This window comes from Nycticebus coucang, chromosome 11 (genome assembly GCF_027406575.1).
Source record: "Nycticebus coucang isolate mNycCou1 chromosome 11, mNycCou1.pri, whole genome shotgun sequence".
Lineage (NCBI taxonomy): Eukaryota > Metazoa > Chordata > Mammalia > Primates > Lorisidae > Nycticebus > Nycticebus coucang.
The window spans coordinates 20059394-20079820 of record NC_069790.1 but is presented as its reverse complement, the minus strand read 5'-3'; the positions used below and the strand labels follow the sequence as shown (position 1 = coordinate 20079820).

Below are 20427 nucleotides of genomic sequence, written 5' to 3'. Positions count from 1 at the left end.
CCTCCCAGGCCCACGATGACCTTGGCCCAGCCATGGCTCCCTTTGAGTTGTTCTCTTGGGCTGGGGGCTTTCTGAATAGAAGTGACTTCCCATTGTGTGTGTGTTTCCTAACTCAGGAAGGGAATATGTGTGAGTGTTGGATGAATGTAGTTTGTGCACCAGGGAGGCCACTGGGAAAAGGAGAGCTCTAAAATATTCAACACCGAATTAAATACATCTCACTTTTCAGTGGAGAGATAGGGCAGTATTGCAGGAGGAGAAAATCAAACATTTTGTTACCATCTCCTTTCATGGTTTGCCATTTGTAGACACTGCCCGCACGTGTCAAGCACCCACCTTTAAAAATCATGCTGCAACTTGGGAATATAATTACATAAAATTATCTCAGCATCATGTATAGAGAAAGCATGGCTGCAGAGAGAATATTATGAGCCCAGGAGTGATGAGAAGCTATAAAACTGTCCTTCAACAGGGGTGAGAGACCAAGAATGTCTGTTGCTCCAAGGAAACAGCACAATGAACACTAGCTTGTTCCATCGCACAGTTGATAAGAACGCTTCAGGGAAGATTCCAGTCCCCAGAGAGCCTCCTCGGAAGCACCTAAGATGGCTGCTCCTGTGTTGCTCCAGCAAGGGGGCAGGCATGACTCAGGCTCTTCCAGTTCTTTTCTCATCACCATTTAAAAACTCAAGGACAGAGGTTGGTGCCCTTTCTCTCCCCTTCTCATCCTAAAGAAAGGATGGAGATTCCATCAGGGGCTTTGATTGGACAAGAGGTGCTGGACTTGCCAGGGCTAAATCAATACTGTGCTGCTTTTCCAGTTAGTCTGAATGTCCCCATGTGCCATTGCTACTTACGTCCCAACCCCTGTCCCCAAGGGCTGCAAATACTGCTGCCTTTCTCAAAGCTCAGGAGAAGATTCATGCTGGTGGTCTGGAGTCCTACACACCGAACCACCAGTCCCGGTTAGCTCATCCCAAGGAGCGGAGTGACTGCCCCAAGCCTCACTTTGCTATCATGCTTCTGGGTTTTATCAGAGGTTGTTAGAGGCAGCAGCTTTTGTAAATGGCTTTTGAATAAGTTGAAAACTCAAATTGAGGACATTGTCCACTGTGTCATGTGGTGTCTCCCACATGGATCTCAAGGGAGAAGTTGCTTTGGGCTGTTGAGGGAATGGTTTATTGCTGCTTGTCTGATAAGAAGCTGCCTGGAGGGATAAAACACCCTCTTGTGAAGGCTCATTTGTTCTGCCCAACCAGCATGCAGCCCTCAACAAGTTCTTTCCTGCTCTTGGCTGCAGTGTCCTATATAAGCAGAGCCTTGGGAAGCTTGCCCTGCTCAGTTTCCAGCTTGCCCGGCTCAGTCTTCAGCTTGTCTGGCCTTCTCTGCTTGTTTTGGGGGGCATGACCCCACAATCCGACCTTCTTCTTCAGCCTCACATCTGACTGCTCCTCTTTTTCCTCTGGACCAGACACTCTGGGCTCTGTGGGTCCTAGCCTGGCCTCCTGGCTGCCATGCTGGCTCTGCCTGCTCTCTGACACCATTGAGACCATCCCTCCTGCTTCTTTCAGGCTCTTTGTTTTCCTCTACCCAAGAAGAACAGGCTAGTTTCTTCCTCCTGTTTTGGCTCCTGTTTTTGTGTTTTCTAACTCTGTGCTGATTTTCTAGCCAAGCCACCTTCGATCCAAACATCCAACATGTTGCCCTTAATGGAGAACCAGGAATTTGGGAATTTCTTCAAATGCAGAGCCAGGATCATCCCTACTGACCCTCCTCAATTCACTTTGTCCTTTCATGGGATTTGTCTCAGCTCTTCTTGCCATCTCATGGGAGTCTCCAGCACAAAAACCAGCAAAGACACAGGAAGAAGACCCAGTCCAGGTCAGGCCTCAGACTCCCAGGCCCCTTTGTGACATCAGAGTTGACATCACTCCTGTTTTACTTGTGCTCATTTTTACTTCACCAGAGTTCTCAGTGAATGTTTTGACCCTTTCCCCACATCTCTCTTTATTTTTATTTTGGTTTTATTTTATGCTATATTGATATTAACAGGAAAACGAAAGAAAAGAATGAAAGAAAATCTTAACACAGTGTTATATGGACTGAATGTTTGTGTTCTCCCCACATTGAGATGTTGAGCTTCTAACCCCAAATGCGATGGCCTTTGGGGATGATTAGGCTATGAGGATGGAGGCCTCAGGAAGGTCTTAATTCCCTTGTGAAGGGGACCCTAGAGAACTCTCTCACATTTTTTCCTCACGACATGAGGATACGAGAAGAAGTTGGCAGTCTGTAACTCACAAGGGGGCCCTCCCTAGAGTCCAGCTCTGCTGGCAGCCTGATTTTGGATCTTCAGCATCCAGAACTAAGAAAAATTACGGTTGTTTATAAGTCACCAGTTTGTTACTCCATTAAAGCAGCCTGAACTAAGAGATGTTGAGAAATTCCCAGGTGTGTTAATAAGATTGGGCCAATGGGAATTGAGCCCATTCAAAATCTCAGACAGGAGTGGGGAGGAGCAAGATGGCAGCCGAGTAACAGCTTCCTTGCATCTGGGCACCGTGAGTCTGGGGATATAGGACTCCAGGCATCTCTGGCTGGTGGGATCTGCCTATCATCACCCCTGAGAGGATACAGGGAGTCAGCGAGAGACTTCTGGACCCCAAGAGGAGGACTAAAACAGTGGAAAACCGGCAAATGGTCGCGTGTGTTCAATCCGCCTAAACCCGCCCGCAACTGTAAGTTCAGTAGCAGCGAGACTGCAAACCAGAAAGGCCTTACCTGTGAACTGTTTTGGTGTCTTTGGAATTGGCACTCAGCTGAACTGCCTTGGGGAGAGCCTGAGCGGGAGTGCGGAGAACTTTGGCCTTTGTCTAGGGCCCCAGTCTGAGCCGCTGAGCCAGACGGAGCTAATAGAGTTTGGCTCTGGGTCACAGGCAGACATTGTGAGCGATCTGCCCTGGCAAGCTCCGCCCTCAGGGTCGCAGAGCTGGAATTGGGTGGGAGCTGGTAACCCAGCGACCAAGTAGCCTAAGGGCGGGGTCTGAGCCGCCTTGCAGCCCTAACCCTTGGGGGCAGAGGGAGACCAGTTTTGACACACAGGGTAAGTGGATAGCCACTTCAGCAGTGATTCCAGCAACAAGCACTTCCCTGAGAAAGCTTCTGCTCAGTAAGTGAACAAGTTCAAAGTGCCTTTTAAGTGGGCTGAAGAGAGATTTAGGGTGTCTACCTGCTGGGGTTCGAGAAACTAGCAGCCTCCAGTCGTATCAGAACTGTGATTAACATCTCATACCCCAGAAGACCACGTGTTGCCCAGACAATATTCAATTCCATATACATACTGCTTTGTTTTTGGTTGCGTGTGTGTTTTTTTTTTGTTTGTTTGTTTGGTTTTTTTTTTGGTTTGGTTGTTTTTTTTGTTTATTTTGACGTTCTAGATTGTTGTTTTGTTTTTTAAGTTCAACCTTTTCCATACAGATCCTTTTTCTTTCTCAATTTTTCTAGTTTAATTATAATTTCCCATTGCTGCCTATTTCAATAATCAGAACTTCATTTTTGTTAGTGTTTCTACCACTATTATTTGGTTTTTCCAGCCAATTTTATCCCGTAAAGTTTTCTGTTTGCTTGTTTTGGTTTGATTTATAGCATTTTTGTCTTTCCTCTCTACTTGGTGGAGGTGGGGTACTGTGTCTGATCAGGTTAGCAAAGAGCTGCTGACCTCAAGGGAACCACCCCACTTGGCACACCCAGAAGGTGTTTTTTTTTTTTTTTTTTTTAAGGTTGTATCAAAGTACCCTACTGTACACCTATATTGCTCTGTCTTCCTCATTCTGTGCCTCTCTTCTTTTCGTCAATATTCCTTTCACCCAACCACTCTCCTTTCTCTATTTTTCTTTTTTTTCATTTTTTTTTTTCTTATCACTCGGTCCTCATTTCTTTCATCGCTTTTTTGCTCTTAAACCTTCTCACCCTTCTGGTCCTGTAACCCTTAGTCCACAGGCACAAGAACTTAAAGAGCAAGAGGAATTGAAAGGAAAATTAGGGCAAGTAAACAGATAAAAGAAATCACCCATGAGGAAGAATCAGCAGAAAACTCCAGGCAACATGAAGAACCAGTCCAGAACTACCCCGCCAAGGGATCATGAGGTAGCTACTGCAGAGGATTCCACCTATACAGAAGTGTTAGGAATGACAGAAAGGGAATTTAGAATACACATGTTGAAAACAATGAAGGAAACTGTTAATAAAGTGGAAAATAACCAAAAGGAAATTCAAAAACAGAATCAAATAAGAGATGAACGATATGAAGAATATAAAAAGGATATAGCAGAGCTGAAGGAAATGAAACAGTCAATCAGGGAACTTAAAGATGCAATGGAAAGTATCAGCAACAGGTTAGACCATGCAGAAGAAAGAATTTCAGAGGTAGAAGACAAAGTTTTTGAGATAACTCAGATAGTAAAAGAGGCAGAAAAGAAGAGAGAGAAAGCAGAACGTTCACTGTCAGAATTATGGGACTTTATGAAGCGTTCCAACATACGAGTTATAGGAATTCCAGAAGGGGAAGAAGAATGCCCCAGAGGAATGGAAGCCATACTAGAGAATATTATAAAAGAAAATTTCCCAAATATCACCAAAGATTCTGACACACTGCTTTCAGAGGGATATCAGACCCCAGGTCGCCTCAACTCTAACCGAGCTTCTCCAAGACACATTGTGATGAACCTGTCCAAAGTCAAGACCAAAGAAATGATTCTGCAAGCTGCCAGGAGTAAGCGCCAGTTGACCTACAGGGGCAAATCCATCAGAGTGACCGTAGATTTCTCTAATGAAACTTTCCAAGCAAGAAGACAATGGTCATCTACCTTTAATCTACTTAAACAGAACAATTTTCAGCCCAGAATTCTGTACCCTGCTAAGCTAAGCTTCAAAATTGACGGAGAAATCAAATCATTTACGGATATACAAACATTGAGGAAATTCGCCACAACAAGACCAGCTCTACAGGAAATACTTCAACCTGTTCTGCACACTGACCACCACAATGGATCAGCAGCAAAGTAAGAACTCAGAAATTAAAGGACAGAACCTAACCTCCACACTGATGCAAAAGATAAAACTAAGCAATGGACTCTCACAAAATAAGATGAATAGAATACTACCACACTTGTCAATTATCTCAATAAATGTTAATGGCTTGAATTCCCCACTGAAGAGACATAGATTGGTTGACTGGATTAAAAAACACAAGCCATCCATTTGCTGTCTGCAAGAAACACACCTGGCTTCAAAAGACAAATTAAAGCTCCGAGTCAAGGGTTGGAAGACAATTTTTCAGGCAAATGGAATTCAGAAGAAAAGAGGAGTTGCAATCTTATTTTCAGACACATGTGGATTTAAAGCAACTAAAGTCAAAAAAGACAAAGATGGTCACTTTATATTGGTCAAGGGAAAAATACAACAAGAAGACATTTCAATTCTAAATATTTATGCACCCAATTTAAATGCTCCCAGATTCTTGAAGCAGACCTTACTCAGTCTGAGCAATATGATATCTGATAATACCATCATAACAGGGGACTTTAACACTCCTCTTACAGAGCTGGACAGATCCTCTAAACAGAAATTAAACAAGGATATAAAAGACTTAAATGAGACTCTAGAACAACTGTGCTTGATAGACGCATATAGAACACTCCACCCCAAAGATAAAGAATATACATTCTTCTCATCACCCCATGGAACATTCTCCAAAATTGATCATATCCTGGGACACAAAACAAATATCAACAGAATCAAAAGAATTGAAATTTTACCTTGTATCTTCTCAGACCATAAGGCACTAAAGGTGGAACTCAACTCTAACAAAAATGCTCGACCCCACCCAAAGGCATGGAAATTAAACAATCTTCTGTTGAATAACAGATGGGTGAAGGAAGAAATAAAACAGGAAATCATTAACTTCCTTGAGCATAACAACAATGAAGACACAAGCTACCAAAACCTGTGGGATACTGCAAAAGCAGTTTTGAGAGGAAAATTCATCGCTTTAGATGCCTACATTCGAAAAACTGAAAGAGAGCACATCAACAATCTCACAAGAGATCTTATGGAATTGGAAAAAGAAGAACAATCTAAGCCTAAACTCAGTAGAAGAAAAGAAATATCCAAAATCAAATCAGAGATCAATGAAATTGAAAACAAAAGAATCATTCAGAAAATTAATGAAACAAGGAGTTGGTTTTTTGAAAAAATAAATAAAATAGATAAACCAATGGCCAGACTAACAAGGAATAGAAAAGTAAAATCTCTAGTAACCTCAATCAGAAATGATAAAGGGGAAATAACAACTGATCCCACAGAGATACAAGAGATGATCTCTGAATACTACCAGAAACTCTATGCCCAGAAATTTGACAATGTGAAAGAAATGGATCAATATTTGGAATCACACCCTCTCCCTAGACTCAGCCAGGAAGAAATAGAGCTCCTGAACAGACCAATTTCAAGCACTGAGATCAAAGAAACAATAAAAAATCTTCCAACCAAAAAATGCCCTGGTCCAGATGGCTTCACTCCAGAATTCTATCAAACCTTCAAGGAAGAGCTTATTCCTGTACTGCAGAAATTATTCCAAAAAATTGAGGAAGAAGGAATCTTCCCCAACACATTCTATGAAGCAAACATCACCCTGATACCAAAATCAGGAAAAGACCCAAACAAAAAGGAGAATTTCAGACCAATCTCACTCATGAACATAGACGCAAAAATTCTCAACAAAATCCTAGCCAATAGATTACAGCTTATCCTCAAAAAAGTCATTCATCATGATCAAGTAGGCTTCATCCCAGGGATGCAAGGCTGGTTTAACATACGCAAGTCTATAAACGTTATCCACCATATTAACAGAGGCAAAAATAAAGATCACATGATCCTCTCAATAGATGCAGAAAACGCATTTGATAAAATCCAGCATCCTTTTCTAATTAGAACTCTGAGGAGTATAGGCATAGGTGGCACATTTCTAAAACTGATTGAAGCTATCTATGACAAACCCACAGCCAATATTTTACTGAATGGAGTAAAACTCAAAGCTTTTCCTCTTAGAACTGGAACCAGACAAGGTTGTCCTCTGTCACCTTCACTATTCAACATAGTGCTGGAAGTTCTAGCCAATAAAATTAGGCAAGACAAGGAAATAAAGGGAATCCAAATGGGAGCAGAGGAGGTCAAACTCTCCCTCTTTGCTGACGACATAATCTTATACTTAGAGAACCCCAAAGACTCAACCACAAGACTCCTAGAAGTCATCAAAAAATACAGTAATGTTTCAGGATATAAAATCAATGTCCACAAGTCAGTAGCCTTTGTGTACACCAATAACAGTCAAGATGAGAAGCTAATTAAGGACACAACTCCCTTCACCATAGTCTCAAAGAAAATCACTTACCTAGGAATATACCTAACGAAGGAGGTGAAGGACCTGTATAAAGAAAACTATGAAATCCTCAGAAAGGAAATAGCAGAGGCTATTAACAAATGGAAGAACATACCATGCTCATGGATGGGAAGAATCAACATTGTTAAAATGTCCATACTTCCCAAAGCAATCTACCTATTCAATGCCATTCCTATCAAAATACCAACATCATACTTTGAAGATTTGGAAAAAATGATTCTGCGTTTTGTATGGAACTGGAAAAAACCCCGTATAGCTAAGGCAGTTCTTAGTAATAAAAATAAAGCTGGGGGCATCAGCATACCAGATTTTAGTCTGTACTACAAAGCCATAGTGCTCAAGACAGCATGGTACTGGCACAAAAACAGAGACATAGACACTTGGAATCGAATGGAAAACCAAGAAATGAAACTAACATCTTACAACCACCTAATCTTTGATAAACCAAACAAGAACATACCCTGGGGGAAAGACTCCCTATTCAATAAATGGTGTTGGGAGAACTGGATGTCTACATGTAAAAGACTGAAACTGGACCCACACCTTTCCCCACTCACAAAAATTGATTCAAGATGGATAAAGGACTTAAACTTAAGGCATGAAACAATAAAAACCCTCCAAGAAAGCATAGGAAAAACACTGGAAGATATTGGCCTGGGTAAAGACTTCATGAAGAAGACTGCCATGGCAATTGCAACAACAACAAAAATAAACAAATGGGACTTCATTAAACTGAAAAGCTTCTGTACAGCTAAGGAGACAATAACCAAAGCAAAGAGACAACCTACACAATGGGAAAGGATATTTGCATATTTTCAATCAGACAAAAGCTTGATAACTAGGATCTATAGAGAACTCAAATTAATCCACATGAAAAAAGCCAACAATCCCTTATATCAATGGGCAAGAGACATGAATAGAAATTTCTCTAAAGAGGACAGACGAATGGCTAACAAACACATGAAAAAATGTTCATCATCTCTATATATTAGAGAAATGCAAATCAAAACAACCCTGAGATATCATCTAACCCCAGTGAGAATGGCCCACATCACAAAATCTCAAAACTGCAGATGCTGGCGTGGATGTGGAGAGAAGGGAACACTTTTACACTGCTGGTGGGACTGCAAACTAGTACAACCTTTCTGGAAGGAAGTATGGAGAAACCTCAAAGCAGTCAAGCTAGACCTCCCATTTGATCCTGCAATCCCATTACTGGGCATCTACCCAGAAGGAAAGAAATCCTTTTATCATAAGGACACTTGTACTAGACTGTTTATTGCAGCTCAATTTACAGTCGCCAAAATGTGGAAACAGCCTAAATGCCCACCAACCCAGGAATGGATTAACAAGCTGTGGTATATGTATACCATGGAATACTATTCAGCCATTAAAAAGAATGGATACTTTACATCCTTCGTATTAACCTGGATGGACGTGGAAGATATTATTCTTAGTAAAGCATCACAAGAATGGAGAAGCATGAATCCTGTGTACTCAATTTTGATATGAGGACAATTAATGACAATTATGGTTATGGGGGGGAAACAGAAAGAGGGAAGGAGGGAGGTGGGTGGGGCCTTGGTGTGTGTCACACTTTATGGGGGCAAGACATGATTGCAAGAGGGACTTTACCTAACAATTGCAATCAGTGTAACCTGGCTTTTTGTACCCTCAATGAATCCCCAACAATAAAAAAAAAAAAAAAAAATCTCAGACAGAGCCTGCTAAGAAGTTGCCAAAAGTTGGATAACTAGCAGAGATATCTCTCCTTATAAAACGAGAACTACATCCACATGTTTACCACAGTACAATTCACAATCACAAAGATGTGAAATCAACCCAGGTACCCATCAATTCATGAGTGAATTTAAAAAATGTGGTATATGTATATACACACCATGGAGTATTACTCAGCCATAAAAAGTAATGAAACAATGTTTTTTGCACAAACTTGGATGAATTAGAGAAGGTTATCCTAAATGAAGTATCTCAGGAAGAAAAAATAAGCCCTACTTTATTCTCTAATAACTGGAAGCTAATCAACGGGCACTTTCACCAACAGATGTACAGGTCACAGGAAATTAAGAAGGTCTTGAGCAGAGGACAGCAAGATGGCGACTGAGTAACAGCTTCCTTGCATCTGGGCACCATGAGTCTGGAGGGATAGGACTCCAGGCATCTCTGGCTGGTGGGATCTGCCTATCATCACCCCTACGAGGATACAGAAGGTCAGCGAGAGACTTCTGGACCCCAAGAGGAGGACTAAAACAGTGGAAAACCTGCAAGTGGTCACGTGTGTTCAATTGGTCTAAACCCGCCCTCAACTTCCACAGGCACGAGAACTTAAAGAGCAAGAGGAAGTGAAAGGAAAATTAGGGCAAGGAAATAGATAAAAGAAATCACTCAAAAGGAAGAATCAGCAGAAAACTCCAGGCAACATGAAGAACCAGTCCAGAACAACCCAGCCAAGGGACCATGAGGTAGCTACTGAAGAGGATTCCACCTGTAAAGAAATGTTAGGAATGACAGAAAGGGAATTTAGAATACACATGATGAAAACAATGAACGAAACAGCTAATAAAGTGGAAAATAACCAAAAGGAAATCCAAAAACAGAATCAAATAAGAGATGAACGCTATGAAGAATATAAAAAGGATATAGCAGAGCTGAAGGAACTGAAACAGTCAATTAGGGAACTTAAAGATGCAATGGAAAGTATCAGCAACAGGTTAGACCATGCAGAAGAAAGAATTTCAGAGGTAGAAGACAAAGTTTTTGAGATAACTCAGATAGTAAAAGAGGCAGAAAAGAAGAGAGAGAAAGCACAACGTTCACTGTCAGAATTATGGGACTTTATGAAGCATTCGAACATACAAGTTATAGGAATCCCAGAAGGGGAAGAAGAATGCCCCAGAGGAATGGAAGCCATACTAGAGAATATTATAAAAGAAAATTTCCCAAATATCACCAAAGATTCTGACACACTGCTTTCAGAGGGATATCGGACCCCAGGTCACCTCAACTCTAACCAAGCTTCTCCAAGACACATTGTGATGAACCTGTCCAAAGTCAAGACAAAAGAAAAGATTCTTCAAGCTGCCAGGAGTAAGCGCCAGTTGACATACAGAGGCAAATCCATCAGTGTGACCACAGACTTCTCTAATGAAACTTTCCAAGCAAGAAGACAATGGTCATCTACCTTTAATCTACTTAAACAGAACAATTTCCAGCCCAGAATTCTGTACCCTGCTAAGCTAAGCTTCAAAATTGACGGAGAAATCAAATCATTTACGGATATACAAACATTGAGGAAATTCGCCACAACAAGACCAGCTCTACAGGAAATATTTCAACCTGTTCTGCACACTGACCACCACAATGGATCAGCAGCAAAGTAAGAACTCAGAAATTAAAGGACAGAACCTAACCTCCACACTGATGCAAAAGATAAAACTAAGCAATGGACTCTCACAAAAGAAGATGAATAGAACACTACCACACTTATCAATTATCTCAATAAATGTTAATGGCTTGAATTTCCCACTGAGGAGACATAGATAGGTTGACTGGATTAAAACACAAGCCATCCATTTGCTGTCTGCAAGAAATATACCTGGCTTCAAAAGACAAATTAAAGCTCCGAGTGAAGGGTTGGAAGGCAATTTTTCAGGCAAATGGAATTCAGAAGAAAAGAGGAGTTGCAATCTTATTTTCAGATTCATGTGGATTTAAAGCAACTAAAGTCAAAAAAGACAAAGATGGTCACTTTACATTGGTCAAGGGAAAAAAATACAACAAGAAGATGTTTCAATTCTATATATTTATGCACCCAATTTAAATGCTCCCAGATTCTTGAAACAGACCTTACTCAGTCTGAGCAATATGATATCTGATAATACCATAATAACAGGGGATCTTAACACTCCTCTTACAGAGCTGGACAGATCCTCTAAACAGAAATTAAACAAAGATATAAGAGATTTAAATGAGACCCTAGAACAACTGTGCTTATAGAACTGTGCTTTATATAGAACACTCCATCCCAAAGATAAAGAATATAAATTCTTCTCATCACCCCATGGAACATTCTCCAAAATTGATCATATCCTGGGACACAAAACAAATATCAACAGAATCAAAAGAATTGAAATTTTACCTTGTATCTTCTCAGACCACAAGGAACTAAAGGTAGAACTCAACTCTAACAAAAATGCTCGACCCCACACAAAGGCATGGAAATTAAACAATCTTCTGTTGAATAACAGATCAGTGCAGGAAGAAATAAAACAGGAAATCCTTAACTTCCTTGAGCATAACAACAATGAAGACACAAGCTACCAAAACCTGTGGGATACTGCAAAAGCAGTTTTGAGAGGAAAATTCATCGCTTTAGGTGCCTACATTTGAAAAAAAGAAAGAGAGCGCATCAACAATCTCACAAGCCATCTTATGGAATTGGAAAAAGAAGAACAATTGAAGCCTAAACCCACTAGAAGAAAAGAAATATTGAAAATCAAATCAGAGATCAATGAAATTGAAAACAAAAGAATCATTCAGGAAATTAATGAAACAAGGGGTTGGTTTTTTGAAAAAATAAATAAAATAGATAAACCATTGGCCAGACTAACAAGGAATAGAAAAGTAAAATCTCTAGTAACCTCAATCAGAAATGATAAAAGGGAAATAACAACTGATCCCACAGAGATACAAGAGATCATCTCTGAATACTACCAGAAACTCTATGCCCAGAAATTTGACAATGTGAAGGAAATGAATCAATATTTGAAATCACACCCTCTGCCTAGACTTAGCCAGGAAGAAATAGAGCTCCTGAACAGACCAATTTCAAGCACTGAGATCAAAGAAACAATAAAAAATCTTCCAACTAAAAAATGCCCTGGTCCAGATGGCTTCACTCCAGAATTCTATCAAACCTTCAAGGAAGAGCTTATTCCTGTACTGCAGAAATTATTCCAAAAAATTGAGGAAGAAGGAATCTTCCCCAACACATTCTATGAAGCAAACATCACCCTGATACCAAAACCAGGAAAAGACCCAAACAAAAAGGAGAATTTCAGACCAATCTCACTCATGAATATAGAAGCAAAAATTCTCAACAAAATCCTAGCCAATAGATTACAGCTTATCATCAAAAAAGTCATTCATCATGATCAAGTAGGCTTCATCCCAGGGATGCAAGGCTGGTTTAACATACACAAGTCCATAAAGGTTATCCACCATATTAACAGAGGCAAAAATAAAGATCACATGATCCTCTCAATAGATGCAGAAAAAACATTTGATAAAATCCAGCATCCTTTTCTAATTAGAACACTGAAGAGTATAGGCATAGGTGGCACATTTCTAAAACTGATTGAAGCTATCTATGACAAACCCACAGCCAATATTTTACTGAATGGAGTAAAACTGAAAGCTTTTCCTCATAGAACTGGAACCAGACAAGGTTGTCCTCTGTCACCTTTACTATTCAACATAGTGCTGGAAGTTCTAGCCAATACAATTAGGCAAGACAAGGAAATAAAGGGAATCCAAATGGGAACAGAGGAGGTCAAACTCTCCCTCTTTGCTGACGACATGATCTTATACTTAGAGAACCCCAAAGACTCAACCACAAGACTCCTAGAAGTCATCAAAAAATACAGTAATGTTTCAGGATATAAAATCAATGTCCACAAGTCAGTAGCCTTTATATACACCAATAACAGTCAAGATGAGAAGCTAATTAAGGACACAACTCCCTTCACCATAGTTTCAAAGAAAATGAAATACCTAGGAATATACCTAACGAAGGTGGTGAAGGACCTCTATAAAGAAAATTATGAAATCCAAAGAAAGGAAATAGCAGAGGATATTAACAAATGGAGGAACATACCATGCTCATGGATGGGAAGAATCAATATTGTTAAAATATCTATACTTCCCAAAGCAATCTACCTATTCAATGCCATTCCTATCAAAATACCAACATCATACTTCAAGATTTGGGGAAAGTGATTCTGCGTTTTGTATGGAACCGGAGAAAAACCCGTATAGCTACGGCAGTTCTTTGTAATAAAAATAAAGCTGGGGGCATCAGCATACCTGATTTTAGTTTGTACTACAAAGCCATAGTAGTCAAGACAGCATGGTACTGGCACAAAAACAGAGACATAGACACTTCGAATCAAATTGAAAATCAAGAAATGAAACTAACATCTTACAACCACCTAATCTTCAATAAACCAAACAAGAACATACCTTGGGGGAAAGACTCCCTATTCAATAAATGGTATTGGGAGAACTGGATGTCAACATGTAAAAGACTGAAACTGGACCCACACCCCTCCCCACTCACAAAAATTGATTCAAGATGGATAAAGGACTTAAATTTAAGGCATGAAATAATAAAAATCCTCAAAGAAAGCATAGGAAAAACACTGGAAGATATTGGCCTGGGGAAAGACTTCATGAAGAAGACTGCCATGGCAATTGCAACAACAACAAAAATAAACAAATGGGACTTCATTAAACTGAAAAGTTTCTGTACAGCTAAGGAGACAATAACCAAAGCAAAGAGACAACCTACACAATGGGAAAGGATATTTGCATATTTTCAATCAGAGAAAAGCTTGATAACTAGGATCTATAGAGAACTCAAATTAATCCACATGAAAAAAGCCAACAATCCCATATATCAATGGGCAAGAGACATTAATAGAACCTTCTCTAAAGATGACAGACGAATGGCTAACAAACACATGAAAAAATGTTCATCATCTCTATATATTAGAGAAATGCAAATCAAAACAACCCTGAGATATCATCTAACCCCAGTGAGAATGGCCCACATCACAAAATCTCAAAAGTGCAGATGGTGGCATGGATGTGGAGAGAAGGGAACACTTTTACACTGCTGGTGGGACTGCAAACTAGTACAACCTTTCTGGAAGGAAGTATGGAGAAACCTCAACGCACTCAAGCTAGACCTCCCATTTGATCCTGCAATCGCATTACTGGGCATCTACCCAGAAGGAAAAAAATCCTTTTATCATAAGGACACTTGTACTAGACTGTTTATTGCAGCTCAATTTACAATCACCAAAATGTGGAACAGCCTAAATGCCCACCAACCCAGGAATGGATTAACAAACTGTGTTATATGTATACCATGGAATACTATTGAGCTATTAAAAAAAATGGAGACTTTACATCCTTTGTATTAACCTGGATGGAAGTGGAAGACATTATTCTTAGTAAAACATCACAAGAATGGAGAAGCATGAATCCTATGTACTCCATTTTGATATGAGAACAATTAATAACAATTAAGGTTATGGGGGGGAGGAAAAGCAGAAAGAGGGACGGAGGTTGGGGCCTTGGTGTGTGTCACACTTTATGGGGGCAAGACATGATTGCAAGAGGGACTTTCCCTAACGATTGCAATCAGTGTAACCTGGCTTATTGTACCCTCAATGAATCCCAACAATAAAAAAGAAAAAAAAAGAAAAAAAAGAAGGTCTTGAGGTGAGAAGGGGATTAAAAATTTAACTATTGGGCACAATGAACACTATTTGGGTGATGGGGACACTAAATGCCCTGACTTAAACATTATCAAAGGTATCCGTGCAACAAAAACATTTGTATCCCCTTAATATTTTGAAATAAAAACAAACAAAACCCCCAAATCTTAAACTTTCTGAGTGCCAACATGGCACCTGAATGAAATGCTTATGGGGAATTCCAGATTTTCAGATTTGGGACGCACAACTGGTAAGTGTATTTTTTTTTTTTTTTTTTGAGACAGTCTCATTGTGTCACCCTTGGTAGAGTGCCGTGGTGTCACAGCTCACAGCAACCTCAAACTCTTGGGCTTAAGCGATTTTCTTGCCTCAGCCTTCCAAGTAGCTGGGACTATAGGGGCCCGCCACAACACCTGGCTATTTTTTGCTGTTGTTGTAGTAGTCATTGTGGCTTTGCTGACCCAGACTGGGTTTGTACCTACTAGCTTCGGTGTACGTGGCTGGCGCCGAAACCACTGTGCTACAGGCACTGAGCAGGTAAGTGTATTTTTAATATATTGCAAATATTCCAAAATTCAACAAATAAAAAAATCATAAATCTGAAACACTTGTGGTCTCTAGCATTTCAGATAAGGATACTTAAACCTGTAATGTATTTTCAAAATAATCAGAGATGGTCATTGCCTTCTACTTGCCTTGGAGACCTGGAGCAATCCCATAATAGTGTGGATTATGAAAGGAAAACTTAGGAGCAAAAGCATAAAGAGATGGGGTACTTGCCATGTTTAGCAAGGAAACAGGAATACCCAAGGGTGGGGGCAGGCAGTGGGAAAGGTTCACATTTTATTATTTCCATGCTCCAGCAATTCTAAATGATGTCAATGATAACATATTCTTCCCTGCCAGGAAACTCATTCCCCCTATGACTCTTTCCTCCCCTATATTAGTAGGCTACTCCAGGGTAGTTCAGCCTTTAAAACTGGCTTGCCACATAAAATAATACAGTAGGTGTTAAAATAAAGTGCCCCAAGGTTACCAGTGCTACAATCTATTTACACTGGAAAAACATCATTATTTTCTCACATGATTATTGTGTCTGCAAGAGCTACTGGTCATCACATATACAAGGTTGAACAATTAAGTTCGCGAACTCATCTTAGAAAAAGTGCTCTTAAGGGTGGACTAGGCACCCGGGTTGAGGCCTAGTCCCTAGCTTCCCGAGGGGAGTACTTCAGAGGTGACTATAATGATATTCAGCAATGAGGTGTGTAGCCCGGGTACATCAGGATGGTAAAACATAAAAGTAGCTTCAATTAGTCTCAGGCAAGAGTTTAAGGTTTAATCTGTATTGTGACTAGTGAGACAGAAAGACTATTTTTGTTTATGTCAGGATGAAATTCTGCTTTTTCAGGAGAAATGTGACACTAGGCACTGGTTATTATTTTTCCCTTGGTTGATTTTAGAGTGGGAGGTCCAATCAAAGGTAACATGTAAGTTGATCAATTTCCTTTCCAACTGGGGCCATAGCTCAAAACAGGTAAATGAATCCCTGTTTGATTTCAGAAAGCTTAGATTAAATTTCTTGAATAATCATGGACATTCTGTTGGGATTTGGTGCATAACATCTGTTCTTTCTTTTCTTTTTGAAAATGTATTCTCCTTATCTGTAAAGTGAAAGAAACTCTGTTAATGACCAGCTTTTTAAAGATGCTGATAGAAGCAGCAGAGGGAGACTCATAAAATACCAGGGAGCTCTTTGATGAATAGTAGCTTAGCAGGTATGTATTTTAAAATGAAACCTGCATTGTACTCAGCACCATGAAGTCCTTGGCTGTCTTTACAAATCTATACATGGTGTGGGGGGAAACCTAAGAGCAGATTTACTCCAATTGAGCTGTCTTGGAAGCTGAAGGCAGCTGGAAGTGTATTTAAACTGTCAGTGTAAAAATGGCTTTCTCAGCCAAGTGGCATTTTCTTTCTTCTGTTGGAGAGGTGTGGTGCAGACAAAGAGAAAGAGTATCACCTGCTCAAGCTGGCATTTCCTGAAGGGAGAAAAAATTGCTGCCTCTGTTTGGTTCATAACCAGTTGGAAAATGAGTCAGCAACAGACAGGCAGAGTCTTTGGAGGTGAGCTGTCATCTTTTGGTGGTGGATTGAGGCTGTCAGAGTGGAGGATAGATAGGTCTCATGCATACCCTCTAGTGACAGGTATCCTCGACTGCAATTTGCTCTGTCATAAGGATATGAAATTGTGAATTTCAGTATCATGAAAAATGAGGATATTTGTGATGCCATAGTCAAACCCAATACAGGACTGAAATGAGCTTTTCAAGGGATGGCTGTTGGGACTGCAAATTTAATAAGTGATTCTAAGAGGTTTTTATTCTGCATAGAAAGAGATCGCTTTCCCCTTTGACAATGAACTGCATTTCTACCATGAAGTCAAAGTACTCCTCAGCCTGACTGACTGAGGCTGGGTGGGGGTTGGCCATCGGAAGTGTAGAAGTCACTTCACACATTGATGATGGTTCCGTGGGGGATGCCCACTAACAGGTATTTAGTCCCTCCTGTTTGACAAGCTTTGTTTCACTAATCCTTACATAAATCCCCTATACATAAAGAAACAAAGGCAGAGAGATTGTTTATTTTCTTGAGGCCACACAGCTATCTGGGTTGGAGTAGGAACACAGTTGGAAATCCTGGGTTCCATCTACAGTAGTAGCACATGGCACCCACATGGGGTTGGTTTCTGAAAGGTCAAGCTGTCCAGGAATCATAGGAGATTACCCATAGAAATAAATCTGGGAGTGCATAATCCCTTCACCTACTCTGGAAAAGGCTAACATTTCAATTTAAAAATCTTCTTTGCAGCTCAGTGCCCATAGGACAGTGGTTATGGCGCCAGCCACATGTACTGAGGCTGGCGGGTTTGAGCCTGGCCTGGGCCAGCTAAACAACAATGACAACTGCAACAAAAAAATAGCTAGGCATTGTGGCGAGCTTTGGGAGGCTGAGGCAAGAGAATAGCTTAAGCTCAAGAGTTGGTGGTTGCTGTGAGCTGTGACTCTACTGAGGGCAACATAGGGAGACTCTGTTTACAAAAAAAAAACATCTTCTTTGCAGTAGTCCAACATTGGACACAAGTTAAGACGATACCACAGTTCGGAAAACCAGGTTGAAATCCCAGCTCTTTTCTAAGTGGGCCTGGTGGTGCTTAGACATCAACTGTAGGGTGCTGTGTGAAACACTGGTGCAGGCAGGGCCTGGACACTGCTCCTCTGTCTCCACTCTCCGTCTCACTCATCACGTCCATACGCCTTCCCTTGTCGGGTGCCCACTAACTTCCCACAGAGAAGGCCTTGTACCAAAACTGGATCTTCAACTTTATTTTAAACAAATGGCAGAAAATTACAAAATAAGAAATTCCTTGAACTGTGGATGGGAATTTCCAAGGAAGGAGAGGTACTTGGGAGGTTTTTGCAAAGTTGGTGTAGAATGTTTAGTTCAATTTGCCTGAACTTTTTTCCTTTTAAATGAATTTATTGTTTTCAGGAGGACAAGAAAGGGTCATGAGGCTCTGCTTCCAAGAATGTTAGTTGACCAGTGGAACGCTGGCCAGTATGGGTCAAGGATAAAGCGCTTCTCTCCATCGAGTTAAGGACTCCTTTGTTGCTTTGTAATTATATTCCCAGCACCTACACAGCTCATGGCACATAGCAGGATTTAGTAAAAATCTGATAAATGACTGACCAGAATTATGGAGCTCCTGTTATTAAAATTCAGCGGGCATAGAGATGACCTGTGGCTTGTGTTTACATGCAGATTCTGGTTAGGTAGATCTCGAGTGGAGCCTGGGCTTCTGCATTTATGACTTGATCCTGGACAATGTTGATTTTGCTTCTTCAGAACCACACACTGAGTAGCAAGGGTAAAGGGAGTGGTACCAGTACTTTTCTGGGTACTGGTTGTTCACAAGGTGTAGCATTTAGGAGCATGACGCATTATTTCATAGAATCATCACAAAGATTTGCCAGATACATGTGATACACCCATTTCCAGGTCTAGAAAGGGGAGTTTAGAAATGTTCAGAGATTTGCCAACGGTACCAGAGATAACAAATGACAGAGCTAGAGATTATTCTGGAAAATAAAACAGCCCCATGTGCATGTTAGACATTGTCATATTTTTAATAACTTTATATTCAGGGTTGATGATGATCAAAGATCACTTGGTGGTACATTTGTTTATACCAGGCATTCTTTAATGAATCTTTAACTCTGCATTTTAATGAGAGGCTATTTATCAAAATGTCTCTTGCCATGAGAGAAATCTGTATCACCTAGGCAGGAAATCTAGTTAAGGGAGATCAGTCTTGTTGAAAAGATGTTCAAAATTGAACTACTAGAGTCTATGGTGCACGGTGTGTCAGCTAATATAGTATTTGATAATTCATGATGGCCATCTGCTCCATCCCAGATGCTCGAGCTGGGGGAGATGGTGGGGGTGGGCGGGACAGAGATGATGAACTCTGGATGAGAAATTGTCTATTCTTCACCTGCACTGTTTTCATTAGCTTTTCATTAGCTTCATCTCAGCTGGCAATCAACAGAGGCTTTCCTCTTGTATAAAAATTGCTTAGCAATGAAAATGAATCTGGAAAGATTACAGTCAACAAAAAACAACTTTTTAGAGTCAGGATGTAAAGAATAAATCAGTAGCTCTGATAATCATGAGTGTTTTTGTGTGGCCTCTCAATAGTGACTCCAATGTTTGGACAGAATGCTAGGAAAGAAACTTGGTAATATTCTTTTTAGAAATCTGGGACATGGGTTGTTCACTTTGTCACAGGCAGGGTCTTTGGTCCCTGCCTTAGAGATTGGGATTGGGCTCATTTTGTATGGAGTCTGGGAATATGCAGTGCTACTGAGTCCCTGTGTAATTCAGTGCCCACTATGAAACAGACCGTCTTCTCCCTCATTTCTGATACATCCTCCTTTAGCCCATAGGTAAGCAGGGCGTTGCTAACCTGGCAAGAACAGGTTAGAGATTCCACTAGCCTGCAGGTTCCTGACCCAAAGCCCTTTCCAACTGGTCAATGATCTATCTTCGCAGGGATTCTAAAATGACAGTGAGTAAGGAGATGATGACGAGCCCCAGCCTTCTCAGACAGAGTCACACTTTCCTTTTATTTCCACCCTGAGAGCTAGTAGGGTGCCAGAGTGACCCTGCCCAACCTGCCACCTGCTGCTCATGAACCCATTACCCATGCAGGCTCTGAATGGTACCTGCTGCTTTATCTTCTTTCATTACCTCTAAACCAAACCACTTACTTTCATGGAATGCAAAATCCATGTAGAAAAGATCAAAGTTCGTAAATTTCTCGCTGGTTGCAATTTTTTTCAATGTATTGGAGAGTTGTTCTGCTCTCTGAATACAAGGAAAACA

The 20427-nt window shown here is 40.5% G+C and overlaps 1 protein-coding gene across 2 annotated transcripts in view; it reads right to left on the bottom strand.

The window, feature by feature from the left end:
• AOAH (acyloxyacyl hydrolase) overlaps nucleotides 1-20427 on the bottom strand; it is a 320779-nt gene that overhangs the window by 7815 nt on the left and 292537 nt on the right. The window contains exon 19 of one of the 2 annotated variants that reach the window (XM_053553721.1): nucleotides 20313-20409. The exons of the other annotated variant lie outside the window; for it this stretch is intronic. Coding sequence (XP_053409696.1) covers nucleotides 20313-20409 — 97 coding nt within the window. The remainder of the gene's footprint in view (nucleotides 1-20312; nucleotides 20410-20427) is intronic. 2 annotated transcript variants of the gene reach the window in all.